Source organism: Ictidomys tridecemlineatus, chromosome 8, assembly GCF_052094955.1.
Source record: "Ictidomys tridecemlineatus isolate mIctTri1 chromosome 8, mIctTri1.hap1, whole genome shotgun sequence".
Lineage (NCBI taxonomy): Eukaryota > Metazoa > Chordata > Mammalia > Rodentia > Sciuridae > Ictidomys > Ictidomys tridecemlineatus.
The window spans coordinates 46,487,993-46,511,512 of NC_135484.1; the positions used below are offsets into that span (position 1 = coordinate 46,487,993).

General features: G+C 35.3%; 1 protein-coding gene across 5 annotated transcripts in view; it reads right to left on the bottom strand.

Annotated features, from left to right (window-relative positions):
• Positions 1 to 2,450: 2,450 nt before the first annotated feature.
• Positions 2,451 to 23,520, bottom strand: part of Dse (dermatan sulfate epimerase) — a 64,822-nt gene continuing 43,752 nt past the window's right edge. For 2 of the 5 annotated variants that reach the window (XM_078019360.1, XM_078019361.1), the window contains 4 exons: positions 12,292 to 12,545; positions 9,619 to 9,858; positions 7,194 to 7,401; positions 2,451 to 5,060 (listed from right to left, as the gene is read on the bottom strand). In XM_078019360.1, the coding sequence (XP_077875486.1) occupies positions 3,299 to 5,060; positions 7,194 to 7,401; positions 9,619 to 9,858; positions 12,292 to 12,545 (2,464 nt within the window). In that variant the 3' untranslated portion in view covers positions 2,451 to 3,298. Of the gene's footprint in view, positions 5,061 to 7,193; positions 7,402 to 9,618; positions 9,859 to 10,446; positions 10,676 to 11,020; positions 11,740 to 12,291; positions 12,546 to 23,520 lie in introns of those variants that run through there. The other 3 variants (XM_078019362.1, XM_078019363.1, XM_078019364.1) reach the window with 3 other exon arrangements.

Here is a 23,520-nt window from a genome sequence, read left to right on the forward strand (position 1 = left end):
TTCTGAAATTTTCCTGCTGTCACCTTCTTTGTGAAGCCAGTTTTTCAACAGAGACAATATTCCAGAGGAAAAACAACAACAATAACATGGAGTCAATCAAACCAAGCTGACATATTTGGTCCTCCAAGAGAAATCTGGATTGGAGGGAGAACAGCCATTCTCAACTGGTGAAATAGTGAAGTTTCCTTGTCCTTATTTTGTGTAAGCAAAATAAATACTCTGATGTTAACTCATCAAATTATTTTTGATGAGTGCTTGGCTCATAGGAAAACTGATTCTGTTCTATGGAATGAAGTGTTATGTGATTTTAAAATTAAAAATGAAGCCAATAAAAAAATAACATTTTCCTTAAAAAACAAGTGTTCTGGTTTGGAGGATAAACACGTGGCCCTTGTACCCATAACTATATCCACTTTAACCTTATTTTATATTTCTAAGGAAACACATGAATTTATTTTTAAACTTATAAATTTAACATTCCATAGCTTACTTTCTTTTAAAATTTGGAGAAGTTTCAGATTACTTTGTGAGTAGCTTGTGAACTATTTAAAAAAATTTTTTTAAGCCCAATAAACTATAAGGTAAATTCTTCTCTTTAAACACTTATTTTTTAGTGTGCAAAGCATTGTTAAAACTTTCTTTTTAATAACCTTAGACTATGTGATATGTAAAAACTATGACGAAAATATTTTTTTCCAAAATTAATTCAATAGTCCAGGTGATATCTTTTAATTATTGAAACAGTCTAAGGTCTTCTGTCTGACTTTATTCACAATTGTAACAATGCTCTTTAATGAATGTTCTCTCAGTAAATGATAGGTCTCATCTATCATCAGGACTGTTTATAAGTTAATTGGTTACAAACAAGGGAATATGTTACTCCCACTACATAAAACAGCTCTGTAGCTAATCATGCTCACATTTTGTTTAAAGCAAGGACCAAAATTCCTGCCAATCCCCTAAAAACAGCTCACATAGTAGCCAATGAACTTGAAATGCTCCTTTCATAGTGAGCAACACAGAAACAGATTTCATAATTGATTACTCAGTTTCAAGGGAGATTTAATATTGCTTGGATTTCTCGAAGACACAAAGAGTTCCTTAGTTTTACTCAAACATGTACCATCCTTGATAGGAAACACATCTCATTATGAAGAACTGTGATTTGTTCTAGCATTATTTTTCACTTACCCATTTAAAATTACTGCCTGAAGAAAAATTTTTAAGCGAGAAAAATATTACATTCATTATAAGGAGGGAAAGAAAACCCCATGTAATTTTAATTCACTTTGTTTTAAAGATACATGATTACCATATTTTAAAAAATCACTTTTAAAATGAGGTAATGTGTTAGAATGGGTCATGCCTGTCTAGCCTTTACCTAAGGAAAACAAAAGGAAAACTGGACTTGGCACTCTCTTGCACAGTTCATCTCCATTACAGTTTGCCTGAGTTTTGGATCTGAGACCAGGTTTGCTTGTAACCTCAAAGAGTAATCCCGCCCCCCCCCTTTTTTTCAAAATTTCCTTTTGATCATTTCAAACAGTTCGTCTTTCTGAATGGGAAAGAGTAGAAGAAAAGAATGTTGAATGAGGTTAAGTAAAGGGAGAATCTGTCACATAAAGCAAGTTTAAATCCCAGTAAGAGCATCCATGCAGGACAAACGGAAGCATTATTCTTTTGAAAACATTATTCTTTTAAACAGTGTGTAATGACATCCTCCCCAGAGACTTTCCATGAAAAAGAAAAAATGCTTCCGCAGAAGTCATCTTCTAGATTCCACATATAATGAGGGAAGCATAGTTAAAAAGTCAAACTTATGTTTTCTCTTTGTAAATAGGTCAAAATTAGAACTGCAAAGGTACTCACAGGAGTTTTTTTCTGAGTTCTTTCTTTTTTAAAAAAAACTTTATTACATATGGGTATTCCCATGAACCAAAATGAATAGTAAGAGGAAAGGTACTGTTATTACTTTAGATCTATAAATCAGTGAATGTGTTCTTACTCTAAAATTTAAACCAAATAAATTTCCTATTTTCAAGGGAGAAATATATCAGGTTCAAATATGCTGAACATAAGTAATTTATTCTTTAAGTTCCTCCTAAGTATATCATCTTCATATAATCAAATGTCAATTGTGGATTACATTTCCAGTATTCTGTGTTCTTGTTACCTTCTGAGGACATGATTGCAAATCACTATGAAAACTTAATGCTTAAAAACAAATTTTGGTGTTATTTAAATATCAGATGTTGGCTGTTGTTTTAAATGTTAATATGTTTAAACAACAGAAAAGTCAATAAACAGAGAAATTACTTCTTTTGAATCAAATACTACTTTATAAGTTTAATGAATGCATGTCCAAACAAAAATCCCACCTCAAAGATTTCAGAAAATGTGAATTCATTTTGAATGTAACCCGTTACACAGAAGAAAACACTAGAGAAAAATCACAATTATGATCTGTTTATTTAGCAAAATAAACTTGAAGAGAGTTTTCTATTAAAAACATTAAGAATGATATCCAGATTAGACTCCCTATATTCTTTGGTATTAAAATTCAGGATATAAAATACTTTATTTTGAAAAGTTTAGTCATGAGGTCTAAAAGAATTTTCCATAGAAGGAAATACAATATTAAGTTGTCTGTAATTGTCTTATTTATTGAAAAATCAACAAATGTATAAAAGCAACCAATATATGCTTGCAGAGACAACATCATCAAGGAGATTTTGTGTATAGGTTTCCTACTGGAAACAAGTTTTAAGTTTCTAATGATCTTCTGCTATCATTTTTTCTATTATATGAATAGATATCCAGTTCCAATAATGACAAATCCTGTCACTTATTTCTTATAATTCTTGGAATTACATGATTTGGTATTTTTCACAATACGGTATCTGGAAATTGCTAACAGCATTAAATTTAAATTAATAATTATAAAACCCAATTCTTTCTAAAACATTTTTTTATTTACCTTAAGAGAAAATATTTAAAAATCAAGCTTTTTATTATTTCAAGAGTAGTACTTTAATCACTCCTAAATCAGCAAATCCAACACTTCCAAAAACACTAGGGGACAAACAGGCTATTCTTATTCCTTCGATAAATTCTTTGCTGCTCCAATTCTGATTTTTCCATGTCTCTGCTTTCTTGTATGAAAATGTCTTCCCTTAACTTACTAAAATGAATCTGAGGGGAAAAAAAATTCAATAACAAACTGGGGCTTTTTTGTTTTGTTTTTTTGCATAGACTCTTTGTGATCATAAAATGATCAAACAATTTTATGGCTTCAGTGCTAACACTGTGACTGGGAACAAGACGAATACAACCATAATAAAATACAGCTATCTATTAGAAGGACCGCGTAAAGACATCTTTGGCCATATAGACTCTGGGACCTCTGGAAATAAGTCAGCTGCATTGCCAACATGACAAAGAAAATCGCAATGTTCAGAATCAAGAACAGTCTGGTATATGAAGCAGATAGCGATGGAGCTCTGCTATGACTAGTTGTCACCATCCGCGCCTGTCCAAACCGGCCTTTCATCAAGGCCCCATTTTTATGTTTTTCATATGTTACATCTGCAAAATCTAAAAGGTCTTTCATTTCTTCATCTTCATCTATGGGTAGTTCTTTCTGTGCCAAAATCTGAGCTTTTTGTCGAATTTTTTTCTCATTGACTTCAATCTGTGCAAAAATATCAGGGACAGCATCCACAAATTTATAGCGTTTGCCTGACCTTCGGCTTTTCTTTGACTTGCCTTGCTGCTGCTGCTGTTGCTGTGATATGGCAAAAATCCTGTCAATGGCCTCCTCAGTCTGTCTCTTATCTGAAAATCTCAGCAGGCGCTCAGCAGTCTTCCTAAAGCTAGCTGTGTTCCGGACTCGGGATAGGATCTGCTTCTCCAGCAGCTGGAACACTGGCTTAAAATGCTGTAGGTTATGTTCCACAATAGCAGTGTAGTCCTTCACCTCAGGGACAGTGGTGCTCTTGATGGCTGAATTCCAGTCAAACAGAATTTCCTGGCGATCTGCAATGACCTGTGCAAAAGCAGACTGTCCTGTGGTCTCACCGGTCCACAGGTAAATTGCATAGGCATGTTCACTTGTGGCTATGAATACATCCAGTCGCTGAGAGTCTCCATGGATGCTGAAGCTCTGAACATCTACAGATGGCCCTATGAAGAGGTAAGCTGCCCTAGTGATGGGACTTCGGAGATGCATGGTGACATTCACATAGTTTGTTCCATTGTAGGGATAGCCCCGAGGGTACGTCACTGAGGCAATAGTTGCTTTCTCACTATAGCCAGTATCATCCATCCAGTACATTTTATAGAGTCCATCTCGCTGCCTGATGAAAGCCCCATGGACACCATCTACTACTGTCTCCTCAAAAGGAAAATCTACATTGTGGAAGAAACTTGCTGCCGTTTCCAGGGGACTCTCCTCTCCCAGGTGTATTTGGTCCACAAGGAGAAGAAGCTGTGGATGTAGGAGGATCAGATTCCTCTGAATGTTCTTTAGGTTGAGCCGGGGATTATAAGCTCCCACACCTTCCCCTCGGATGAAAACCACTCCATCTTTCTCCATGGCTGCAACCACTCTTCCCTGACAGTTAGCAGCCAGGTCATGCTTGTATTTAGACCATTTTGATGAGCAGTCTTCTGTGACCTGACCCTCCCAGGGAGAAAAGCAGCTCTTTGACACAGCTGGAGAAAACATTAGAACATTGTTGAAGAAGGTATATTTTGGCCCATAGAGAGCCTCAGTAATGAAAGGCACACCATTGGGAGCAAAAGTAAATGAGTTTTGATCAGGATGTTCGTGCCCTGCATTAAAATTTCTCCATCCTTTGATCCACTCTTTGTATTTGTTTCTGTGGACAATGTCATATATTGCACGTCCCCCAAGTTTTCCTGACTTGAAGGAAAGGAAAGATCTATTGACTTCTGCAGGCAGTGCACTTCCATAAGTCACAACACCCCAGTCTTCAAAATAATGCAGGGTAGGCGTGCCAAAATCTGGAGGAGGAACCGATTTCAAGCTGGCATCATACCTGAGGGGATTAATTTTTAAAAATTAAATGGTTTTCCAATGAAAGTGAAAATAATACCAGAACTGGTGCCACATGGTAATGTGGCTAGAAGAAACAACACACAAATGTCACCCAGAGCACCTACAGTGTGGACTATATTAGGGACACTTCTGAAAACACAGATAATTGGCATGCACAAGGGTAAACCTCTGGTGACTGAAGAAGAGTACAATTTGTGATCCTTGTGTTTGAGACTTAACTGACTTCTGTTGCTAATTTCTACATGGACATTTTTCACTTGACAATTTCGGAGCTGCCACCCAAACTACTGGGTCCCACAGATATAAGCATTTCAAACTCGAATTTCTAGCCAAGAGGCACCTTTTCTAGGAAACTCATGTTAGGATCTGGGGTCTTAACAAGCCTAGAATTGTTAAAGGAACTGTTTGCCAGGAACTGATTTTATTGACTGGTTTGAAATCAGTTCCTCCTCCATGGCTTTTTTTTTTTTTTCTAAAATAATTAAAATAGGGAGGAACTTCACACATTAGATAAAAATGTATGGCCAGTATTACATTTGAAAACATAAATGGGTGAAATTCCAGGAAACTATCTAATATTAGCAAGTTTAACATTGTGATAACTACTGCCTAGAGCAGCTCTAAAGGTTTATTTTAACTTTGTTTTAATTTACAGGTAATGCCATGCTTCTTAGAAAAGAAGTGACTTCTAATTTTTATTTATGATAAATGTTTATTATTAAAGTAATACAATAATTAACTTTCACAGTGATTAAGAACAAAGGTTGTTTAAATTAGGAAGATCTCCAAACATAATAATGGAGAGGAATATTTATTTTTGAAGATCTTGGATAACAGCCTTGACAAAGCCATGTGATTTGCTCCTCAAGGAAAGAGAGGTGGACTCACATTATTAGCTCTTGTATACTTGGCCTAGTACAGTCACTCATGGTACAGTTGATCTCATTGCCCTTTGATTTGCCCTTTCATCTGTTGTTCTAGAGTCTCAGTTTCAGGACATCAGAAATCACGTCTCTACTGAGGTTAAGTATACTGTTGGCTTAATTGATATGATTTAACAAATACAAGCTGAACTGGCCATCCTTCTCTCAGTTTTTGATTGGTTTGTATATTCCTATAAAGGCAGATTTTTAACTAAGCTTAGACTTAGCATTAATCTGAATCCAATAGTTGGCTTTGTAGAACTCTCTTGGTTACATATTCATGGTAAGTGAAAGTATTACTTTCTTTTTACTATTAAGTAGTTATTCCACACCCCTCAAAGGAGCCCCAATGGTTGTACATTAATATATTTAGCTCATCTATGAAAATAGTTATAAAATGCTAGTTAAACTAGAGAGTTACCACTTTTCTGATGTTTTTTTTTCCTCCTTAACTGTGTAAACTTTGAAAAAAAGAATAAAGAGAAGCAGACTATAATCAGCTTATTTTGGAGCTGAATGCAAATTTCAATAGCCTGAAAGTCATCAGGGATTAATGATTAACTAGTTCCCTGTAATTTTGATTTTAACTTATTGGATGCCAACAATATATTTGGCAATATTTTAAAAAGGAGACACAAGCCTCTCCTTCTGGGCTTAAAAGATTACGGCAAAAAAAATTACACGGTCCTTTTATTATCAAAGTGAAGCTGTCAAATACTGTCAAGCACTTTTAAACATTTTTGAAAGTTTAGGAACAGCTTTGCTATTAGAAGATTATAATGCTCCATTTACCAAAACAAAACAAAATATTTTACTACCTTCTTATTTTCATGTGATCATAAAAATAATCTGTGGCTTAATTTTGTGGCTTTCTTCTTAAATGATTTAAAAAATGGTGTTGAATCAAATCAAGCTTTTCTATGAAATAGAAAAGGCCTAAGACATCTCTAATACAAGAGAATCAAGAACTACACTGTGTAATTATATCTTGAATGTAAAGAAATGTTTCTAGCAGTTTCAAATATTGTGGTAGAAGTTAAACTAAAGCTGCACATATTTAGGTAACATGGAGAAGTTTTAAAATGGATTTTATATTAGTATTTCCTTTTAAATGCAAAAAAAAAATAGTGCACAGCATGAATAGCACTCCCATTACTTTTTCTCTTTAAAGCCAACCCAATGTGTCATACCAGAGAAATTCTGTGTGCAAAGTGCACCAGCGCTGCCCTTTGGATGGTGTCCCTGGACCTTCCACCACACGATTCCTTCTGATTTGGTCAGCCAGCCAGTTTCCACTGCCATTACGCATGACAAATTTATCCAGGAACACTAATTGGCTTTCTGGACCATAAAACCAGTTGTAATTTGAATCTGCAATGGCTACAGTTCTTTGGAACCCTGGGGAAGGAAGTTTGAAAGAATTGAGATCAGCTTAAAACTGTATATTCACATAAAGATCTAAACAATGATTTTCAAACCTAGCTGCAAATTAGAATCAATGGTGTATCTTGGATAAAATAAAACCATGATGTCCATACTCTATCCCACATCAATCAAAATCAAAATCGCCCTGAAGGTCTTCCATAAATCTTGTGTGCAAGCTTGTATTTGTTATGTGGCAATTTGTCATTGATAACAAATGTGTCACACTTATAAATGTATATAAACATTTTACCCTCTTTGTTCATTTTTTCAATATCCATATTATGTACAACTATATTTGCATCTTTGCATGAATATCCTCTTGTATACAGTAAGTTCCTGAACCTGGAACGAGTACTAGCTCTCTCTCAGCTCAACTTGCATTCCAGGCCAGGACAATAACACAAAGTACTCCCATTTGATTTCTAATAAAATTAGTGTATATAAGTAATATAATGCAGGACCAAAACTTAACTCCCAGAAAAGATTCTGTTGGAATCTGTTTATGTACTGCTGGAAGTTAAAGAAGTAAAAAATGCAAGGATCATCAAGCAAAGAATTGTTATTGGATTAAGGAAGGAAGAAAAAGAAGAAGAACAGATATGCTCCAGGTACTCTTGAAAAAGAAGACTGGGAGAAAACTCTGGGCCAGATAAGAATAACCATCACCAGAATCCAGACTATCAACTGTAGCAAAAAGGAGATTGCAGTGGAAAACAGATTGCTAAAACACAGAATTCTTTTAAAAATGCCACCATGATTGTATTCATATAATTCACAGCTAATAATTTCTCCTTCTAATCAACTAGCAAATGCTTTTCTAAGTAAATCTTAGCATAAAATGTGATAGTACAAAGATTACATCAAGTCTGTGAGCTTCTTGAAGGAGAGAATATATTTTATTTCTCTTTAAATCCCCTGCCTAGTCCAATGCCTGGCATATAGATGTTCAATAAAAGTTTATTGAATTAATAAACACAAACATGTGAATGCTCCCTTTACAGGCGTTCCTATTGTCTTTTCCAGTTTAGAAAGTAGCCACAAGCACAGCTCAGGGTAGACTCAAGCCCTTCGACTCAGCCTAAAATGGCTGGCTATTAGAACTCTGCTCAAATTATAAAAAGCACTGGGACCTCTTAGAGACTCCTTTCTTTAGAAGGACTTTGTTTACCAAGATGAACTGCAAGACAGCCTCTGCTGTATGTCTAAGAATAAGCGATAAAGAATAGACTCTGAATGTAAGTCTAAACTAAATCTTAAAATGATTATTTTGTTCACAGCATTTTTTGATAACTAATCCAATTAAGGAGCTTCTAATCCATCTGTATTCAACCAGAGCAAAATGGTTTAAAGACTGTATTTTGTGTTATAGGTCTAGAATTACCAAATAAAAATTGTATTTTCTGGGGGCAGGGAGATCCATCTTGATGAAAATTTATCTCCTAAACTATTTCTAATACCTTAGTTCTGTTTTACAAATAAAGTGAATTACAAAGCTCTCCTAGAAATAAATAATTAAAACACATGTGCATGCATGCACACCCAGGCACGTATTTTAGAGCCAGTTGTCTTACAAGGCCAAACTACACAGCAATATTAAATTGGTAATTTTATAGAAGTTGTTGCTTTTGTTTCATCTTCTATATACTATACTGGTTATTTTTAAAAAAAGAATAATAAATCATCAACACAATATGTAGGTATAATACATTTTGAATCATGTCTATGTGGTTCTGAAGAAAAGATTAGAAATTAAAACTTACAATGGGATTGATCAGGGATCACAGAAAAAGGAAAACTGACATTTAATCCTTAATGTTAATATTTTATTAGATTCGTAAAAATGAGTTTATGAATATTCAAGTTTGTGTGTGTGTATGTGTGTATGTGTGTGTGTGTGTGTGTGTGTACATATGTGTGTGTAAAAATGTAAGAACTGTGGGGACTAGATATTATATTTGATCCATTATGCTCCAACCTTTATAATACCTAAATCATAAAACCTCATGTTGGCTCAAAGTGCTTTACCCATATGCAGGTTTTAAATTCAAAATTTTCTTTGTTTTTTAAACAAATAATCACTTTAATCTAATCATAAGAAACCTCATTTCTTTTCTTTGCCTAGCTCATTTTCATAGTCAGAAAAAAATTATAACTGTGCAACATTTTCCCACTTCTAAATCCTCACTATACCTGGCAAGATGGTTCTGTACATAAATGCAAAGTGTTGTTTGAGCCATGGATGGCCAAAGTGGTTGATGTCAAAGTGCCTCTGAACAAGAAACATATACTGGAAGAGTGATCTAGTGGTGTAGCTGCCATAAGCAACTCCTTCATAGAGGGAGCCATCTGTCACTTCCCGGAGTAAGACCAGAGATTTCTCCATGATGGTCAGAACTTGTTTGGTCCATAAGTAGGCTTCCTGGAGGTACCCTGAAGGATGAAAACACATGCAAACAATGACAAAAGACTGTAACAAAGCATAAACAAAAACATGACCAAATACTAACCTGAGTTATCTGACCAGTTTGTATTATTACAAATTACATTATCAACCTCTCATCCACATTATAAACAACACCCTGTTAATCCAGGTTTGTAGTGAGTCCATGATGTGAGTTAAAAAGTTCTTGAACACAAGTCATTTATCAATTAAATGAAAATAAACCCTTACGTATCAAGTAATTTCCCAATCATCAGTAAACTAAAACTACATCATGTATAAGATCACAAATGAGGGCTGGGGATGTGGCTCAAGCCGTAGCGCACTCGCCTGGCATGTGTGCGGCCAGGGTTCGATCCTCAGCACCACATACCAACAAAGATGTTGTGTCCGCCGAGAACTAAAAAATAAATATCAAAAATTCTCTTTCTCTCTCTCTCCTCTCTCACTCTTTCTTTAAAAAAAAAAATCACAAATGACATGTAACTTTGTAAGATTTGTACATTGAGACTCTTATTCAATTTTCCTAAAAAAATGCCTGAAAATATATTTAAAGTTTACCACTTTGTAAAACTTACAGTGTTATTTTATAGAATTTGTAACAAGATACAGCATTATAAATGGTAGACCATCTTCAATTTGTCCTGTCATTAGAAGATAGTCTCTCATTTCTTATGTGCTTTTAGATTTCACAGAATTTGAAAAGGTAGCACTGAAGAGTTGAGAAATCTTTGGAATGGAAATCTAATGGTGAAAAAAAAAAATTCAAGTGTGAGTCCTGAGTCTGCCAAAAGTGAGCTGCATGACTTTGTTCAACTACTTTTTTAACCAGTTACATTTGTTCAACTACTTTTTTAACCAGTTACATTTCTCAATCTCCCCACTGAAAATTCAAAATCTAAAACATCTTATAAAATCTTTTGGACACAGAAATGCTAGCTTTCAAGAATTCTTACATTTAGACAAAAATAAGAACTACTTACATTTCTTCAGCATTTATAATTTACAGAGCACTGAAAAAAATCTTCCTTAATTCTTTTAAGGACCCAGTTAAGCCTTGTTACCCCAAAACTACAAGAAGGGTGCCTTGTTCCAAACCTATGGCACATGACACAAAATGAATAGAACTTTGATCCAAACCTAGGACTTTACCATGGTCTATGAGGTGTGTCAGGTGTGAGGACTTCCAGAACTCCAGATGCCATTAGTTCTAGGCCTAACCCCAGGCCCCAGGCTATGACCTGGCCCCCAACTCACAGAGACAGCATGCTTGCAGGCTTGGCTGTAAAAGGGGTGACTACTAAATGTTCCTTGACTCCTTCTGCCACCCAGCTCCGTACCGGACATGGCAGTCTTCTCAATACTTTTCTAGTTCCATCCTTTGTCATTTGAATTTAAAATTCCAGTCATCATCATCTTTTCTTTTCTTTTTTTTCCTCTGTGTCTTCCTTCTCCATCTCCGTTTCCATGGAGGTACCAACATGACTGATGCCTAAAACCAGGCCACTGCTCCTTGGATACCACATTACCTGATTTTCCAGGTTTGTTTTTTTCAAAAATCCCCTTCAGGCATTGTCCACTAAAATACTTTGTAAACTACAGATCTCTGTTAGTACAAGGTACTGATATTGTTGTTAAAGGAAGATTTTTTTCCCTAAGACTTCATTTAAAAGCAATGTTGATATGATAAGGGAGAAAACCAGATTTGGGTAAAATCTGTTGTTGAAGAATCTATAAAATGCTGAGTAATTCTTATGGGGTATATAAATAAAAGTCAAATTATTTAGATTTCCAAGCTCCAATTACATATTTAGTATTCTAATAATTCACAGGGATCTTAAGAACTCTTTTTCCTAAATAAAATCTCAGTCATTTCTAGATTTTCAAAGGAGCTCTAATTATGCTAGCTATAAGAACAAAGAAAATGTGACATTGGGATGTATGTAGTATATTAATGCAAAGTAGCTAAACAATCCACAAAATTCTTTCTAATTTTGACTTAATCTAGTCTGGTTGCTTTAAGTCTTTAGAGAAAAAAAAAACAAGAATAGTGAAGTTATGAGTCACATCTGTGTGCTAGGAATATTTATTTCAAGTAAGACCTTCATTTATTCCAGACTGGCTAACTTCACTGTCAAAATGAATATTTGTCACTGACTCTATACTGTAAGGATATGGCCTGGAATGATTACAAGTCATAATTAAGTACCATACAGGCTAATATAACTAGCAGAAATTAAGGAAGGTATATCCTTTAATTAACTAAGAGATGCCCTGAGTTTTACTTCATTTCACAGGTTTAGTTAGGATACAAGTATGAACATATACCTAAGAAGAGTTATAAAAATGCTTTGCTCACTACATGGCAACGATGACTGATGTCAGGTCAGGCATCACCTTGGCCATGATGTGATCACACACACCTTGATTCATCAGAACTAGGCTTCCTGTGAGCAAAGCCATGCAGTTGGTGGGCTGATGATTGTGCAGGTATTGAAATCCCCATCCTCTCCTGTATGAAGTTTCATACATATATCCTGAGGCATTGGCAATCACTTCAAGAAACTTCTCCTGTTGTGTCTTGCTCAGGTAGTTGTATAAGAAGTCATAAGCAGTGGCAAAACCAACCAGGGAGTGAGCAAGTGGGACTTCATCCCAAGGAGCATCTTTCACCAACCTGCAAAGAAAAATGAAATACATAAATGAGCGCACTAGGGCTCAGCTTTCAGCACTCTTCATAAGTGTCTATTTTGCAGAACTACAGGGCACAAATGCAGAGATAATCCAAGAGGTTTTAATGACATAGAATTGACTTCCTTCCACATAAGACAGAGGCATAAAGTATGACTCATGAAAGTTAGAATTAACACTTTTTTTTTTCTCCCAGACTTATGGCAACATCAAGTTTAAGAATTTTTACTTTTTGTGTTTTCCTTCTTGATGAGAGGTGGTAGAAAATATTCAAAGAGATCTAAAGCACAGAACATGTAATGGCAAGGCAAAATTCCCTGGAGGATCTGCTCAACCAGAGCTCAACCCTTCCTTTCCATTACCTAAGGGGCTCTCAGTTCTAAGTAACTTATGGCTCTGTTTTTAATAAAGTTGAACAGGAATATCAATCTTATTTCCTACGGCTGGTCAATGTGAAGGTGTGATCATCTACAGCCCAAGACCTCTCACTATAGATAGACTTACATGGTTAACACCACAATGGGAAGAGTGGCTAAAAGGCTAATGTAAGTGGGTTCTGATTCTACCACAGAATTTCTATATTTCCATTATTTCCCATAAACTGCACTGCTGTTAAGGTCCTTCGAATACCTTTCAGTGAAGACTAAAAGCTGACCTGTGAAGTATTACAGTGTCATTTACTAGGCAGCCAAATTTTTGTCTGACTCACTAAAATATTTTGCAAATATTTTAATAGTGTGTGGCCTGCATTAAAGGAAGTAAAAAAAAAGATCATTCACAATCAGAACTAAAATGAATTATCCATAAAACTCTTCTCACCTGTTCAGGAAGTATTTGAGTAATCTCATAGAGAGGGAAACAAACTTAAAGTGTACTGTGCTTGGGGAGGTCGAAGAAAGTCCTCAGGAATCATGCTGTTGCTTCACATTCTATTCCATGATCCCTGAACCATTTTGGCAACTGAGTAAAACCTTTCTGCTTTCTCAAAGTGGCTTAAAATTCATAAGACTAATTTGAAGAGCTACAAGGAAATGTCATATTTTGAAATAAAACTATCAATATATGTATTTAAAAGATAATGATGCTTATGTATTAAGGAATTAAATATGAACATTTAATAGTGGGGACAATAACTCCCTAATTTACAAGTGGAGATGAGCATAAATTTCGAGATGTTTATAACAACAATAATATAATATGAAAACATCTGATATGTATCTGTAATTAAGCTACAGGTTCTCCCAATGCTATTAGAGTTGGAGTTAGTGAAAATTAAGATCCAATATTTTGCCCCAATGAACTCCAAAGACCTTAGGTTAAGTACATTTTTAAATATTCTGAGAGATCAACTCTTCCAGATTATGTTCTTCTTTCATAAGTTTATGCTAGAGAAGACATCTTGGTGAATCCTTTCCTGGTCATTCTGTAAGAATTTCAAAACCTCCCCAAACAATATTTCATTCCCCTTTCCCCTTCCTTGCTTTTCTGTCCTCTTAGCAGATGTACGTGTATGTCTGTGTATGTTAATGTGCGTGTATGTGTGTATCAGTCACAATAGGATCTCTAGTCATAGAATCGTATGTAGCACATAATAGACTCTCAATAAACATTTTTGGAAAGAAAAGACAAAGGTCACCAATCTATAAAACCAGGCCACATTGTTGACAATGATTATGTGATCATTGTGAAATCAGGAATTTGGAGGGTTGCCTTTGCATTTATTAATAACTTCAGCTTTGGGGATATACCCTGGTGCTACCTTTGGTGATATACCCTGGTGCTAAAAAGACTAACAGTGACCATATGTTTAAGACCAAATGGTCACAGAAAAAGCTGTCTTATTCTAGCAGGTCAGCTTACCAGGGTGTGTACTGCTTGTAAACAGAGAGTGAGAATGTGAATTAATTCCCTACTTCTAGGAAAAAAACAATTCAGACTGAATGCTTATTGTCAGGGAGCTAGAAATATGTTCCTTGCTCTCAGGGATTGGTGATCCTGACAGAGGCCAAGTTATCTAAGTTATCTGGTGCCTAGCTCTGTGTTGTTGAACCAGGTCATGATGCATCTCTAAATGACAGCTATACCCCACCATGATAAAAATGAGGTCAATGAACTACTACTACCTACCAACTTTCATGCATTAGCCAATGGATTTACCTATTTATTTATAATCTTTTTTTTTTTTTTGCAGTGCTGGGGATTGAATCCAAGGTCTCAACATGATAGGCAAGTATTCTACCAGAAACCACATTCCCAGCTGCATGGGTTTATTTTTATAGGAAATAGAATACTTAGTATAATCCTCAAACTTCAAGAGATACTATCAAGCAAATTTTTGTGAAAATTCCCATTCCCCAATATAATTTTTCTTATTTCAAGGATTTCCCAATTCAACAAAACACTAGCATACAAGTAAAAGATTGGTCTATGGTCCTTCGAGCCTGAAGAACCCATCCCTCATTATAAAAGCTGACCTGTAATATCTGTATTTCAAGAAGGCTATCTAGATTCTACACAGTCATACCAAGCCTCAGATTCAAAGTGTAGTAATGGAAGAGACCATATTTTATAGTCTCCTTGATATTTTATAGAAATGTGCTCCTAGCCAATGGATGGCAGAAGAAAAACTCTTATTGTATGGGTGTCTGATTCTGACCAGTGATTAATAAATTCACTGGAAAAGCTAGTTAAGTGAAGAATCATTAAAATAAATAAATCAATAAAGCAGACATCAATTTGTGAATTTTGTTTCAACTTAAAATATGTGTTCACTAATCTTTTAAATGTGAATCAAAGCCCGTTCTTTATAATATGGGTCTATGGATGAAGTTTCACTGTTATTTACTGAAAAGAACATACACATATCATCTTAATTTCCAAGTTTGATTTCTTCATTATACTGAAAGAAATAAAATACATTTGTGAAAGAATGTAGAATCCTTCCAGATTTTTAAGTTCTCCCCAAATTGTTTGCAAATATCATCAAAATAAAATCACAACAACAATATTTTCTACAGTAAGTTGTTCCAAAGGATTTAAATTGGTTTTAGAAACATTAGCTTTTTCCTTCTTGAACTCACACTTCATCTATTTAAACACTATTACTAAAATTGTATAATTACATGTGTCATTGAAACTGGGATTAACCATCTGCAGAACAGCAGCTAATTCAGCTCCCTACTCAGTGCATTGAAATGCTTTCCTGATGAAATCAGTGAGAGGGTCAACAAAGGTGGATTTATTTTCATATTGAATAACTTAATGGGTCAACCTCTGAAAGATGAAGAACCCAGTCAACAAACATTCAAAATAATAAAGGTACGATATTACCCAACCATGCAGTGGAATGGATTTTGATGTAAACCAGTATGAAAAGTTTGTTAACATGGTTTGCAATTCTACCCTGTGACTAATTTTCATAGAACCACCATCAGTCTAGTTTTAGTATATAATCAAAGAAGAATATCCATAATTATATGAAATGGTTATTAAAATGTGCTTCCCTTTTCAATCACAGATCTTCGTGGAGCTGTGGCTTTCTTCATATACTTCAACCAAAACAACACACTGCAAGAAATCTGAACATAGAAGTAGGCCTATGAGATTTGCAAAAATGAAAAAAGATTTTCTATCTTACAAAGTATCTTACAAAGTACTTTTCATTTTCAATTTTTTTTCCTAAAAATGTTATTTATGTTAACATGAAATGAGTGTACTATTTTTAATATAATAAATATGAATAAATACTTTTTAAACTTCCCTTTTAATTTGCAAATGACAAAGTTTACTAGACATGGCCCCAACAAGCAATATTCTTTAATGTACTTATTAATGTTTAAGAGTACAGAAGCGTCCTGAGTCCAAAGGTCAAATACTGCTATTTAAAATATTTTCAAAGGTGAATATATATGAAATAAAATGATTTGAACGTGGAAAAGAACTATTAATTTCCTGGGTTTGAGGGTAGGGTGTTGGTGGGGAAATAAAACTTATCACAAAGTGCTGTTTCTGCAAACTGAATTGTGACCACAAAAGGAAGAAAAGAGGCATAAACATCTTCTCAAAATTTAGCAGCCTGATTCTTCCAAATTTTATTATGACAATTTTATAAAGATAGACAGCTTCCACTATCATAAATGCCTTCTGAACTATTGATTATGCACAGAGTACTATAATAGGGAATCCAAGTGTATATTACTTAAAATTTGACAGTTTGATTAAATAACCAATAAAGAGTCTAGTAAAATATTGATGTTTTATATATATATTTGTGTTTATTAATGTTCAAATGACTGCATCTTAAAATTTTTCATATAGTTTTAATAAAAATTATTTATAGAAAACAATTACCTATCAAAATATTAATTTTTAGTATTATAAAGTCCATAGAATATTATTACTGGAAGTTTATAGAGTCAAACTGCTATAACAAAATGCCACAGACAAGGTGGCTTAATCAACAAAAAAGTATCTTCTCACAATTCTGTGAGGTAGAAGTCTGAGACTAGGGTGCCAGCATACTCAGGTTTGGATGAGAACACTCTTCCTGACTTGTAAAAATGGCCAGCCTCTGTCTTGCTGTGTGCTCCACGTGGCTTTCCTAAGTATATGAATACAGGGAGAGAGAGCACATTCTTGGTGTCTCTTCTCACAAGGGCCTCAGTATGGTAAACTCATCTAAACCTAACCTCATCTAAATCTAATCTCCTAAAGGTCCCGTTTTCAAATATGTCCACATTGCTGGTTAACTAGGACTTCAAAATGAATTCAGGGGGGATACAGTTCAATCCACAGAACCTGTCTACTTCACTTAGACAGTAATTTTAAAACAAATACTCAGAATAAAAGAAATTACCATTTAGAATATAAGTGGTGCCAAGAGATAACTAATACTAATTTAAATTAATCAACAGTTTATACGAAATAACTACTAAAATTAATGGGGTAACTCAACTCTCATTTTATAATATATTATGGCTATTAGTCCTATTTCTAGCACTTTGCAGAAACTAACAATTTTATACTAGGCTTTCCATATGTGGATATATTCTGAAAATATATTCTATATTCTAAATTTGTAATTTTAAAGTGTGTTTAAATGAGGAACTACAATTTGTTAAATCTTTCCAGGAGAACTAAACCAAAATGATCCACTTCTTCTTCTTCTTTTTTTTTTCATTTTCAGAATAATATATAGTACAGTTTTATAAACTTAGAATATATTTACTTATAAAATCATAAAATAGAAAATTTGTATAAAAAAATCTGATTCTAGACACCAAGATAGTTCCAGAACTATAAATTTTAGAGAAAATGAAATAAGAATTACAAATTTAAATTCAGAACAGTGAACTCTTCAGAAACTCCTAACTACAAACTTAAGTAGAGTAGCATCAACTCCATATCAGCTAGCTTCATTGCAACTGTCTCTAAGGGTCACTACCACTCCTTGGCCTGCAGTGTCCACCCAGAAACACCATCAAAATATGCCAAAGTAAGGTCAACTCTGTTTTTAAAATCCAAAAGTCTCCTGAAGGTAGCAACCTGAGAGAAAGTCCTTCAACTTTCAAGAAGTTAGGATAATTGTGTATTATATCTCCTTTTAAAACCATGACTAAGGCGAAAGTAATTCATTTCCCCCCACCCCATTTTACATGTGAAAAATAACTATGAAAGTTAAATGTCAGTTAAATCTTTTTTGGGGGGAAGTACAGGGATTTAACTCAGGGGCACTGGACCCCTAAGCCACATCCTCAGCCCTATTTTGCATTTTATTTAGAAACAGGGTGTCACTGAGTTGCTTAGTGCCTTGCTTTTAGCTGAGGCTGGCTTTGAAGTTGCCATCCTCCTGCCTCAGCCTCCCAACCTGCTGGGATTACAGGTGTATGCCACTGCGCCCAGCTATCAGTTAAATTTTGTAAGCCATTCCTATAAATTTAGCCTAATCAGGAAGTGGATTTCTAACCTGTGGCCTTTCCTGGGAAGCACACTGGGGCCTTGACAGTAATTTGCCACAAGCAGTGTGAGCTATAATATGGAGGCTTGACCTAAAGGTCTTGGAATAGGTGCTCAGTAATGCAAGTAGCATATTCAGTTAAACTTCAGTCTGGTTTGCATATTCAAGGTGTCTGATCAGGTGGCTAGAACTGGCTTTGTCATTGCAAAGCAAAATACAGGATTTATCTCTACAAGTAAAGGGAGAGGTTGTACTTCACGTTAATTAAACACACAGTATGTTAGCCATGACATACTTTATTTCTTCTTCACAACCCTCATTCGGTGTCACATCCACATTTTATAGATGGTAAGAAGAGAATCTGGATAGAAAAGTAATTTGGTTCAAGATCATATAGTTAATTTACATGACGAAGCCAAGGATGGAATCCAGAACTATCTGAATCTATACTTGTCTTTACTTCTTCCTGACGAGGAGAAGCACTGTGCTTTCAAAGTCACCAAGGTTATAATAAGAATCCAGAAGAAAAAAATGCCAGAGTTAAGGGACCTACCAAGAGGCAAGCAGAAAGTATTTCTGCAGAAATCTAATAGTATTCTAAGCCCTGAGATTTTCATGACACCAGACATGAAATATGAGAAAAGGACCACACAGTAGAAGTTACTACCATTTTGTGCTCATATGGCTGCTCAGGATCCACCCCAGGAACCTGTGAAACCAATCACAGAGTTCCCAAAACAAGTCTCTCCCTCCCCACAGACCTCTGATGAGCTTAGGGCTACAAAGACACTCCAGGGAGAGCTGGCCTAGGGGATGGTGGATCTCACCTGCATGCCCAGAACCTTCTGTCACATTAGCTGAGGACAAAGACTCTCTCCTTGACTCAACTCCATCCAGGCTCCTCTGAGCCTTCTTCTCTCTGGCTCCTGAACTGACCTTGATCTACAAAGGTTTGAAAAAACACTGTCATAGTTTCTAACATCTCAAGGTCATATCCCTAAGATGACCCTCTGATTCCTGAAAGTGCCTGCCTGAGAAAATCAAGCCTCCAAAAAAAATGTACTCTTTGTTCCTGCCAAAGTGCCCTATTTGAAGACAGGGTCTCTTGTCTTCCAGTCTGTGGGAGGACAGAACCCTACTTTCAATAATTGCCATCCAGCAGACACAGTGTCCCAACCGCAGGCACAGTGACCAACCTTTGAAATTTTCACTTCCTTAGCCCTACTAAAACCCTGCCTGGTCCCCCTGCATTCCTTTGTTCTCCCTTTAAATTGCCTATCACTTCTATACAAGTTAAAGTTCAGTTCCATTTACACTGGACCCCTTTCCACATTGAAATAGTTATTACTGATTTAAATATGTCCTTACCACTTTAACTAGTGTCCAGTTTTATCTTTGATGGTGGCCAGAGCTAGAGGAATAGACATATACAATGTGCTCTTATTTCAAGATTTACTTTGGGGGCAAAACTACTTTTCCTATTTGGGAAATTGCTAGAAAGGTAACAGTATAATAAAGGGAAGTTGATCAGTATCTTCAAAGAAAATAATTTATGAGCCCAAAATATAAAAGATCATTTTCTTCCACAATCTATATTTCTATATTTAGTATATCACTAGATGTAAGATAGCAGAACACTACCACTTAATTTCATTTTAATGCTATTAATTCCATGTCCCAATTTTAAAATATAAAAACTAAAAGGAATATTTGTTTACTTAAATGGAAAGTGTTCCATTATTTGTAGACAAAAAGAATTAATCTAAGTGTCAAAATGTGCCACATTATTGAGAATAAAATGAAAGTAGTGCTGTTAAATGGGAAAGGTACTGTCACGTCATTATTCCAATATTTAATCCACTGGCATGAAGTCCTATTGCCCAAATATCCAAGAATTCTATCCTCAACCATCTATCTAAGTAAAATCAAACAGCATTTAAAATCATAATCCCTTTTAACTGGTCAAGTGTGCTTTGGGCTGCTGTTGGCCCAGAAAGGGTATGAGGAAGAAACATGATAAGGAAAATTAATCAACTTTGTTAACAAGATCTTGGTCTTGGCAGAACAGCACAGCTCAAAGAATTAGGGTTAAAAGCAGGCTTATCTATCAAATTCCTATCTCAAATTCTGAAAGAATCTCTTATGATAAAAAGAATTCTAAAACCTAGAAATGTGATCAAAGAGAATAACCCAGATTTGCCTATACTGTTTGCATAAGCATAATCAAATCATTTTTGCCCATTTCAAAAAAATAGCTTGGTATTTTATATGTAGACATGTTTTACATTTACATGTGTAAAATGTAAAACAAAATATGTTTCAAAAAGTTCATCTGGGCAGCTGATTAATACCATTACTTCAGTCTGTGATTGTACAAGTAAGTATCCAGTGATCAACTAAGAAACCATACCCAGAAGTAGTTAATACCATTGTAAGAAAAAATTAAATATGCAAGAATAGCCAGTATATTAAAGGGAAGGAAACATAAATTGGCTCTGATTGTAATTAGTAAACTGTAATAATTGTATAAATTTGTACGTATTATGTATATCTTTTAAAATTCAATATAAACTTCCTAGTATGCAGTATCAAAAACAAGTCATCCATTCCAAACCTAGCATGATGCAGAAAGAGCAAAGTTATGAGTAAAGATCTAAATATTCTGACATCAAGTATGCCCAAAGGAGAAAGGTTTAGTCAAATTGTCATCAACCTTCTAATGAGGTCAAAATGCACCCCACTAGGCCCCGACTCACACGGTGGACAACCAACCATTTAGAACCAGAAATAGGCAGAATAAAGTCCTCCTCAAAAATGTCTATACATATATTACCTTCCATGGAAAAAGGAATTTTGTAGGTATAATTAAGGACCTAGTGATGGAAGATTATCTTATATTTTCCAGTGGGCCCAATGTAATCACATGCAGCCTTGAAAGCAACTCTTCTTGGCTGTGGTGAGAGAGAGATGTGACAATGGAGGTGACCAGAGATGTAACACTGTAGGCTTTGAAGGAAGAGGAAGGGAGCCATGAGTAAAGGAATGTGTATGCCTCTAGAAACTAGAAAAAGCATTCTGTACTAGAGCCTCCAGAAAAGAATAAAGCCCAACTAACATCTTAATTTTAGCCCAATGAGACCCACGGTAGACTTCTCTGGAACTGTAAGATAAATCAGTGAAGTATGTGGTAACTTGTTTCATCAATCACAGGAAACTAATATAAAAACGTATTTGTATATAAAGGTAGACTGTAGTCAAGAACTACCAGAAATTTGAGGAAATCCCATAATAAAAGTGAAGAGAGCTGGGTGCAGTAGCACATGCCTGTATTCCCAGCAGCTCCAGAGACTGAGGCAGAAGGATCACAAGTTCAAAGCCAGGCTTATCAATTTAGCAAGGCCATGAACAACTTGGCAAGACTCTGTCTCAAAATTAAAAATAAAATGGGCTGGGGATGTGGCTCAGTGATCAAGAGTCCCTAGGTTTAATCCCTGGTACAAAAAACAAAAACAATAAGAGACCCAAATGAGTAACCTGATTAATGTATCTGGGGAGAAATTAATTCATGAAGGAAGAAAAAAAATTTCAAAACAGAAAGAAAGAAAGAATAGCCCTTGAAACACAAAATAGGCCCTTGAATACCAAACAATAAGAAGGTAGGCTCAATAGAAAGGTTGAGGGAAGGTTGAAGAAATCTTGAGAAAGCAGAAAAATGAGAATGAAAAGATAATAGGAGAGGAAAGAAAAGCAGGTGAATATCTGAGCAAGAAGAGAACAACAAAGAAAGAAAAAAGAAAAGGAAAAAAGAAAGGGAAAAAAAGAAGAAATACAACTGTCTCAAGAAAATTTCCTAGACCTAAGATTTCCTAGAGCTAATTTCCTAGGGCCTGAGGTTCTAGATATAAAAAATTCACCAAACACCAAGCACATGGATGAAAACAGACCCATTCCAAACCAAGAACTATCATGCTATAATGTGACACAGAAAAGAACCAGAAGTTTCAGAGTAAAATATCAGGTTTCATTCAAAGCACCAGCAATCAGAATGGAATCAGACATCTCAATAGCAACACTAGAAGCTAGAATACTACAGACCAATGTCTCCGAAACTTGGAGACAATTTCTAAGCTATAATTCCATACCCAGTCAGACTACCATTGGAACCTAAGGGCGCAGTTAACAAACACAGAGAAACATCCAAGGTCTCAATGACCTCTCGTAAACTCTTCCTCTAGAAAGCACTGGAGAATTTCTCTACCAAAATTACAATATATATCAAAAAATAAATAAATAAAACAACATGGACCCACGGCACAAGGGATCCAATACGAGAGAAAAAACAAGGCAAGGGCTTTGCAGCAAAGCCAGCACTCAAGAAACCTAGATCAAAGCAAGTCAAAAGGCTGTGGCAGTCCCCTCAAGAAGACGCACAGTTAAGAAAGGTCTTATGAAGAATGTCTTCTTAGAGAAGATCCTTATAACCGACTGTGAGTCTGGTTGGTAACAGTGCTAAATGTATGGTAGAACACTAAGCAAATAAAACAACAACAACAACAAAAAGCTAGTATTAATCCTAGAGAAAATAAAGAGGACAAAAATTGAAGTCATCATAGTATACAAAATGGTTCACCTGTCCATAGCTTCTGCCTTGTTTAAATAGGCAAACTATTTAAACAAAAAAAAATATTATTCTCATTAAAGTTACAATCTGTAAAATATAACAGAACTATATTGCAATGAAAATGACAACATATTCGTGTAAGAGTGACAAAAAGAGAGATGGTACAACTCTAAGCCAAGGAATACCAAGAACTGTGTGCCATCACCAGAAGCCAGGTGACAGCAAGAGACAGTTTCTCCCTCTAGCCTCCAGAAGGAACCAACCCTGCTGGCATCCATAGTGCAGACTCCTGGCTTCCAGAACTGTGAGAGAATAAATTTCCATGGTTTTAAGCCACCTGGTCTGTGGTACTTAGTTATAACCCTAACAACAAATATACCAAAT